Source organism: Heteronotia binoei, chromosome 11, assembly GCF_032191835.1.
Source record: "Heteronotia binoei isolate CCM8104 ecotype False Entrance Well chromosome 11, APGP_CSIRO_Hbin_v1, whole genome shotgun sequence".
In the NCBI taxonomy this organism is placed as follows: Eukaryota; Metazoa; Chordata; class Lepidosauria; order Squamata; family Gekkonidae; genus Heteronotia; species Heteronotia binoei.
Genome location: NC_083233.1, coordinates 23,071,099 through 23,078,416, shown reverse-complemented (window position 1 = coordinate 23,078,416; position 7,318 = coordinate 23,071,099). Strand labels below are relative to the sequence as shown.

At 49.2% G+C, this 7,318-nt stretch overlaps 2 protein-coding genes across 2 annotated transcripts; both read left to right on the top strand.

Annotated features, from left to right (window-relative positions):
- The first annotated feature begins 1,191 nt into the window (after positions 1 to 1,191).
- On the top strand, positions 1,192 to 2,131 carry MTCP1 (mature T cell proliferation 1). The gene is made up of 4 exons (XM_060250024.1): positions 1,192 to 1,460; positions 1,578 to 1,748; positions 1,843 to 1,895; positions 1,994 to 2,131. The coding sequence occupies exons 1-3, from the start codon at positions 1,344 to 1,346 to the stop codon at positions 1,888 to 1,890; spliced, it is 336 nt and encodes a 111-aa protein (XP_060106007.1). The 5' UTR covers positions 1,192 to 1,343; the 3' UTR covers positions 1,891 to 1,895; positions 1,994 to 2,131.
- Positions 2,132 to 4,105: 1,974 nt separating this feature from the next.
- Positions 4,106 to 7,034, top strand: CMC4 (C-X9-C motif containing 4). The gene is made up of 2 exons (XM_060250025.1): positions 4,106 to 4,173; positions 5,735 to 7,034. Exons 1-2 carry the CDS (start codon positions 4,116 to 4,118, stop codon positions 5,902 to 5,904), a joined length of 228 nt encoding a protein of 75 aa, XP_060106008.1. The 5' UTR covers positions 4,106 to 4,115; the 3' UTR covers positions 5,905 to 7,034.
- Positions 7,035 to 7,318: the final 284 nt, after the last annotated feature.

Genomic DNA, 7,318 nt, shown 5'->3' with positions numbered 1-7,318 from the left:
TGTGCTGCTCTTTCTCTAGTCTAGATTTTCTTGGTTTCCAGAGAATTCCCATTGATATCGGAATGATCCGAATTAAAAATCCCAAGGGATTAGATGACCACAGATCATGAGAAGCCAGAGTACAGATATCACCTTCATCTTGCCACTGGGGTAGAGAAGTGGTGCAGCTGTGAAGCCACTTTTCAGGTGGATGCGAAGTGAACCACTCTGTTCCTCCTTCAGGCACATTTGCAATTCTAACTCCCATATAGTCCCTGTGGCCTCTTTTGTGCAAGAGCAAAGAGGAGAACTGGCAGTAGTATGTGGTGTGCATTTCCTAATTTTGTGGAAGAGAGCAAAGGTTGCCCCTGACGCTACTCTAGTTTTCCTTCCTGCTGAAAGAAGCCACAAAGGAGCATACGAAAATGGAACAAGGGAAGTGGACTGAGAAACAGATGATATGTAGAGGTTTACAAGATTATGCAAGGTATAGAGAAGGTAGAGAAAGAAGTACTTTTCTCCCTTTCTCACAATATGAGAACTCGTGGACGTTCAATGAAATTACTGAGCAGTCGGGTTAGAATGGATAAAAGGAAGTACTTTTTCACCCTAAGGGTGATTAACGCATGGAATTCACTGCCACAGCAGGTGCTGATGGCTACAAGCATAGACAGCTTCAAGCGGGGATTGGATAAGCATATGGAGCAGAGGTCCATCAGTGGCTATTAGCCACAGCTTATTGTTGGAATTGTCTGTCTGGGGTAGTGATGCTCTGTATTCTTGGTGCTTGGGGGGGGGCACAGTGGCAGGGCTTCTAGTGTCCTGGCCCCATTGGTGGACCTCCTGATGGCACTTGGAATTTTTGGCCACTGTGTGACACAGAGTGTTGGACTGGATGGGCCATTGGCCTGATCCAACATGGCTTCTCTTACATTCTTAACAGAAGAAGGGGGCTAGAAAGCAAGCCAAGTGGGTGATGTTGGCTTCAGCAACTGGGCTAGCTGGACTTGTGGAGGTTGGATATGACTCACTGGCTGTCGCGTTCCACAAGCCTGCAGACCTTCCGCTGACCACATGGGACAGCCCCCAAACCAGGCCTTTTGTGGGCCAAACCGAGAGCTCTTTATAGCGTAACACCATTCCTCTCACCAGGTATCTTTCAGGTGCACATCCTTTTGAGAACCATCATGTGACCATTTTCCCCTCCTGACTTTCCACAGCACTGGGAACCCTGCGTGCCACCCGCTGCCAACCCCAGTTCTTTGCAGGACTAACAGTTCCTTCCATGTCTTTGTTCAGAGGCCAAGGGGGACCATGTGTAGAATGGGAGCCGAGGGAGGGCCCTCATAGCCAGAGCTCGGGGCATGGCAGAAGGCGAGGAAGGTGGTGATGCCAGAGCCCCACCTGTCCGCCTCTGGGTGCGACGGATAGGTGTCTATTGCGATGAAAACCGGAAAACATGGCTCGTGGCACCCGAAGAGGCAAGTAAGAACATTCTCAGCAGTTGTCTTTTTGATTTATTTGGAGTGTGTTAACCTTCAAAAAAAAAATAAAGCAGTGGGTCATGTTGTTTGCTTTGTTTTGTACTTCTCCCGCAGGAGGCAGGCACGCTGAAAGCCCGGATCCGAAGAGTCCAGGTCCCCCTGGGTGAGGCAGTACGCCCCAGCCGCCTGCCTGCATCCCAGCTGCCCCACATGTGGCAGCTTTCCGAGGGGCAGCAGTACAGAGACAGCAACTTCCGGATCTGGGGTATCGAACACCATTTGCTGGTAAGGCTACACGCAAACCACGACATTTCCCTTTGCCATAAATCAGCCTAAAACCAACACACATCCCCCCTGACTGTTTTTGTGTCTCTCACAGATCATGGGAGTGGAGGAGCTGCTTCTGAGACTTCTGCCAAGCGATTAAATCTGGTGGGTGGCCTTACTCTCCCCTTTCCTCCTGCCTTTGCGCTCATGTGTTATTTTTTTTGCTCCTAGAGGTTCTTTTAATGCTGGTTTTTGTCTTTCAGGAGCTGTGACTCTAGGATGCTGTCCCTGTTTGTTTTTATGTGGCCACTCCCAGCAGTAACATGCAACTGTCAGGAGTGTGGCAGGCATCTCTTTTCATAGCTCGCAGCAGCACCATCCAAGAGCTTAGGACAAGCAGTGGCAAAAGAGTGCCCTGGCCCAATTGAAATCATAGTGGGAGTTTTAGGTAGGCAGCATGGAATCATAGAGTTGGAAGGGACCTCCAGGGTCATCTAGTCCAGCCCCCCCTGCACAATGCGGGAAACTCACAAATACCTCCCCCTAAATTCACAGGATCCTCATTGCTGTCAGATGGCCATCTAGCCTCCGTTTAAAAACCTCCAAGGAAGGAGAACCCACCACCTCCCGAGGACGCCTGTTCCACTGAGGAATCGCTCTAGCGGTCAGGAAGTTCTTCCTAATGTTGAGCCGGAAACTCTTTTTGCTTTAATTTCAACCCACTGGTTCTGGTCCTACCTTCTGGGGCCACAGAAAACAATTCCACACCATCCTCTAGATGACAGCCCTTCAAAAGTACTTGAAGAATCGCCCCTCCCCAGTTGGAAAGCTTTTTTTTGTGGGGGGGGGGTGGTCAAGAAGAAGGGAGAGTAGTCCTCAACATGTCCTGCTTGTGGCATTCTCGGAAGCTTTGGCCGCTGTTGGAGATGGAATGTTGGACTCTTGGTCTGATCCAGGAAAATGCTCTTCTCTTCTGGCTGAGACCAGTGCCTAGAAAAGCGCCGGGTGACTTAATGGCAGAGCGTGTGGCTAATTGGGCTCGTTATCCTGTAAACCTGTTGCTGATTTTTCCAGGAATTATGTTGTCCTTTCCAGAGTTTTACAGAGCATTGATTTCTTATTCACTTGGAGGGGGAGACCTTGATCTCTCAGTTCCCCTGCCAACAAGTATCAATGCTTACTTCGATCATCTCCCTTTTTAGGATCTTCTTCCCAGAAAGCAATGTCACCCCAGAGTCAGAAACGACTGGTGCTTGCACAGGGGACCTTTCCTTTCCTCCCAGTTTGTTCCCAAGGTGACACCACTACTACATCACAAAGAATGTTTCTCTGTCCTAATAAAGCCTTTTGACACACACAGTCCCTCAATTGTGCTAGGCCAGGGGTGTCAAACATGAGGCCTGGGCGCCAAATTAGGCCCTCAGAGGGCTCCTATCAGGCCTCTGAGCAACTGGCTCTTGTCTGCTTCCTTCTCCCTCTCTCTTACTTCCTTTTCCTCTCAACTTACTTTACAAGGTTTGCTCAATTGGACAGGAGCTACAGAGCAAAACCTCTATTTTCTCCATTGGTTGAGGCTCCTCCCCCTCCTCAATCTCTGGGGAGGGAGGGAAAGAGCCAGAGCTTCCTTTGCCCAGTTCCCTGGATCTCACGGGAGACATACAATGAAAGCACCTTTAAGACCAACAAGTACTAATGTTTTAAGCATGTTTTATTTTGTTTTGTTTTAAATCTTTAGTCATGTTTGTCTTTGTCCTTTTAAAAGTGCATATCTCTGCTAGCTAATCTTAAATCGGTACACGCATGGCCTGGCCCAACAAGGTCTCATTTATGTCAGATCCATCCCTCATAACAAATGAGTTTGGCACCCCTGTGCTAGGGGAAACTGTCTAGTGGACAGTTGTGTTATTCTCAGCGTCATTCCAGAACAATGAGGAACGGGAAGGGGGTGGCGAGCAGAGAGGAACCCGGAATTTGCCAGATGGAAAAGCACCAAGTCGAAGCCAAGCAAGAAGAGGAGACCCGCAAGGTGCTTCTGTGCACAAGCCTTTCCAAATGTGTTCTGTGCTTATATTGTCCTTGCTTGACTTCATCTAGGGGAGAGGGGAGTTATTCCTGCTATGCCGGCTACAGCAAAGCAATGGGCCTCATTCCAGGCAGCTCCATGGCTGCAGGCGGCTTTTAAAGGGAACTTTCCTAGCTGTGCAAGAAAAGTGGGACGGGGCAACAAAGATCCTAAAGGGCTGTACCCTGCACCATCAGAATCTGGGGGGTGAAGCTTTCATTGGTTTTATAAGGCTTCAATTAGGCCAACTTGTTTTCTCCCCCTCTCCAGGCTCCGATCACAGCAATTCCCCCCCCCCCCTCTGTTTTTGCAGTTCTCTCGACATGTCTCAGAAAGACCCCTGCCAGAAGCAAGCCTGTGAAATCCAGAAATGTTTGCAAGGTATGCTGCGATATCCTTTGGCTGTGTTTCCGTTTCACCCGTCCCGCTATGTCGGTGCAAGGTTTCGTTTGTTTTTGCGGTTGAAATAGCAAAAGTGCCCAAAATAGACTTCGTAGGAAGGCATTGTTAGAAGGAAATGGAGGTCGCTTTCAAGTTTAGGGCTGTCGGCTTTTTTTACCTTTGTTTGCAAGCACCTGGAACCCTTCCTGCATCCATGGAGAAAGTGGCTTGGGCCGTTTCATGGCACGCAGCGGAGCAGTCGTGGGAGCTCAGAGGCTCTGCAGGCAGAGAGTTGCGGAGGAAGTTTCTCAGGGCCTTAGCTGTGTTTACCTGGAACTTGAACGTTCTGTGAACGTCCAGAGAGCACGCAGTCCTCTCTGCTCTAGGCTGCTACGAGGCAATAGGTAGGAGTGCATCATGAGTCAAATGGAAGGTTAGGATTTCTGTTAGCAGGATGCCATGGCTGCTGAACGCCTTGCCATTAGGGAGAAGAGCGGGCCCTGAAAAGCCAGTGTAAACACCTCCTTCCTGCCCACAGGGAACCTGACCGACTGGCAAGGGATACTGACCTCTGAATCATTTGGCTGAGAGACTGACAGGGAGAGAATGGGCTGAGAGAACATGCCCAGGCTCTTCTGAAATGCCAAGGGCAGAGAAGTGAAGCTCTCTGACCAGCCGCTGCTTGATTATAAGCAGGGCTTGAATTCAGCAGAAGTTCACAGGAGTGCAGCTCCTGAACCTCCAGCCAGGGTCTGCACGCAGTGGGGAGTTCTCTCCCCGCTGCACACAGATCCCGGGGCATATGCAAATGAGACATGCTACTGAGCTCCTGCACCTTTTTCCTCTACAAAATGACCCCTGGTTATAAGGGTAGTGCTTGCATTTGAGAGGATTCTGCTAGCAGTCCACGTGGCCTTGTGTGGGGAGGGGGAGCTGCAGTCATGAAATGAGAGGGGAGTTAGGAAGCAGCTGGGGGAGCGGCACAGAGAAGATCTGGGACTGTGGTGGAGTCTTAGACTAGGGGCTGGAAGACCCAGGTTCAAATCCTTCCTCTGTTGTGGAAGATAACTGAGTGACCGTGGGCTAGTCACTACTTACTACGGGTGTGTGTGTGTGTGTGTGTGTGTGACTGTAAGGATAAAATGGAGGGAATGGGAGAATGGTGTTGTAAGCCACCTTGGTAAAGCTGCAGTTCTGCAGTCTGAGCTCTCCGCTCATGACCTGAGTTCAATCCCAGCGGAAGCTGGGTTCAGGTAGCCAGCTTGAGGTTGACTCAGCCTTCCATCCTTCTGAGGTCAGTAAAATGAGTGCCCAGATTGCTGGGGGGAAAGTGTAGATGACGGGGGAAGGCAATGGCAAACCACCCCGTTAAAAAGTCTGCCGTGAAAATGTCGTGCTGCGACGTCACCCCAGAATCAGAAATGACTGGTGCTTGCACAGGAGACTACCTTTAAGTACAAAAAACCCAGAACAAGATAGATCTTTAAAAGCAGCCATTGCGCCCAGCAATCTTTTGCATTTCATTCACTGATTGCTGTTTCCCCACTTTTGCTTTTCCCAGCCAACAATTACATGGAGTCGAAATGTGAAGCCGTCCTCCAGGAGATGAGAAAATGCTGTAGCCGGTATCCCCCGGGCAGGTCCATCTGTTGCTCTGGGTTTGAGCTAGAGGAAAAAGAGAGGCAGAAGCAGAAATCAGCTCCCAAAGGGACTCAGGGCCCGCATGCCTAAGGAAGCGCTCGCCTTTCACAGAACGCCGGCCTTTTCCTGGAAATTCAAAACACCTGCGCCAGCTTTCTCGAGCTATACCTCAGCAGTGCTGTTTGCACCAGAGACCGCTCCAAGAAACAAAACGCCAGGCGGCTTCTCTCCGAAGCTGGAAAACCACAGTCCCGTCTGTTAGTTCTACCGACAAAACGTTGTCACTTCTGTAGCCTTATAGTGAATGATGTCCAAGTAGACAAATTTGGTGTTCCGTGTTCACTGTAACCTAATCTATTGTCAAGAGTAGCAATATTCCACTGCAAGGTCAAACCTGAGCAGGCTCGTGTTCTTGTGTGCGCACAGGACAGTCTGCTGGAAGTTAGAATTTTTGAGACAATCCATTTGACGTGTTATGTAAATAAGTCTCTTGTTTGAGCTGCAGTAGAAACTCATTTCCCCATCTTCCCAGTCTGCTCAGAAACCCTCCGCTGCCATGCGCAGCGCAGATGTAAGATAACGCCGGCAACTAAAGCTTTGGGAGGCAGACCCTCTTTCGGCTGGGCAATACACCTTAGTTCAGTTACCTGTGTGCCTCAGTTTCCTCATCTTTAAAACGGGAAGGTCACCTGCCCTCCAAGCTGTAGATTTATTAGCACTTGAATCTAATTGCACAATACTGAGTATGTGAACGCTGTTGTGGAAGCAGCAAATTTTCAGGGATATGTATGGTGTGGTTTGTTTGGTTTTTTTTTTTAAAAAAGCAATAGTCACTTTACAGAAAGCCAGAGTGGTAAGATGTATTTTTTTTAAAAGAAAAAGTCCACACTCTGCAATTCGAGCAAGCAAAGCCTGATTTCGGCGAAAGGAATTGAATGTGACTTGTACCATCCCCCTTTCCCCAATGGAGACCCTACTGAATTCCCCACCCTCCCTCCCTCCCTCCCTTTCTCTCTCCCTCCCTCCTGGGACTTTGAACATCTTTTACTACTCTGTGTTCGTGATGATAACTCCCAGTGTTGCTGTAACTTCAAGACCACTGCAATGTTCTGTGTACATCATAGCCAGGCGTCACCAAAGGCGGTGGAAAGATTAAATCTGTGTTAAGTCTCTTTAAATACCATGCTGCAAAAATATATGATCTGAACAATTCTTTTTAATTGTATACGTGTGATCATTTGGGTATCTGGTGCACAAACAGCGGCTCAGCCCCACATTTAGCTTGTCCGTCTTTCTTTTGCATTTTGTGTTTATGTGTGTGTGCCCATGCCGGGAAATCATGATGCCATCTGGTGACTCCTGTTGGGACGCGAAGGACACTCAGAGAAGTGGCTTGATAGCCTGCCTCTGCCTCCCAGTTCTGGTAGTCTCTGGAGGTCTCCCGTCCAAATACTTCTGCCGGGATCGAACTCAGGTCATGAGCAGAGCTCAGACGGCAATACTG

Excerpts from the sequence above, each read along its gene's own strand:
- MTCP1 (XM_060250024.1), top strand. The coding sequence starts at position 1,344 with ATGGCAGAAGGCGAGGAAGGTGGTGATGCCAGAGCCCCACCTGTCCGC. Across the intron at positions 1,461-1,577 it reads GGCTCGTGGCACCCGAAGAG|GAGGCAGGCACGCTGAAAGC; the intron begins GCAAGTAAGAAC and ends CTTCTCCCGCAG. Across the intron at positions 1,749-1,842 it reads GTATCGAACACCATTTGCTG|ATCATGGGAGTGGAGGAGCT; the intron begins GTAAGGCTACAC and ends TGTCTCTCACAG.
- CMC4 (XM_060250025.1), top strand. The coding sequence starts at position 4,116 with ATGTCTCAGAAAGACCCCTGCCAGAAGCAAGCCTGTGAAATCCAGAAA. Across the intron at positions 4,174-5,734 it reads AATCCAGAAATGTTTGCAAG|CCAACAATTACATGGAGTCG; the intron begins GTATGCTGCGAT and ends TGCTTTTCCCAG.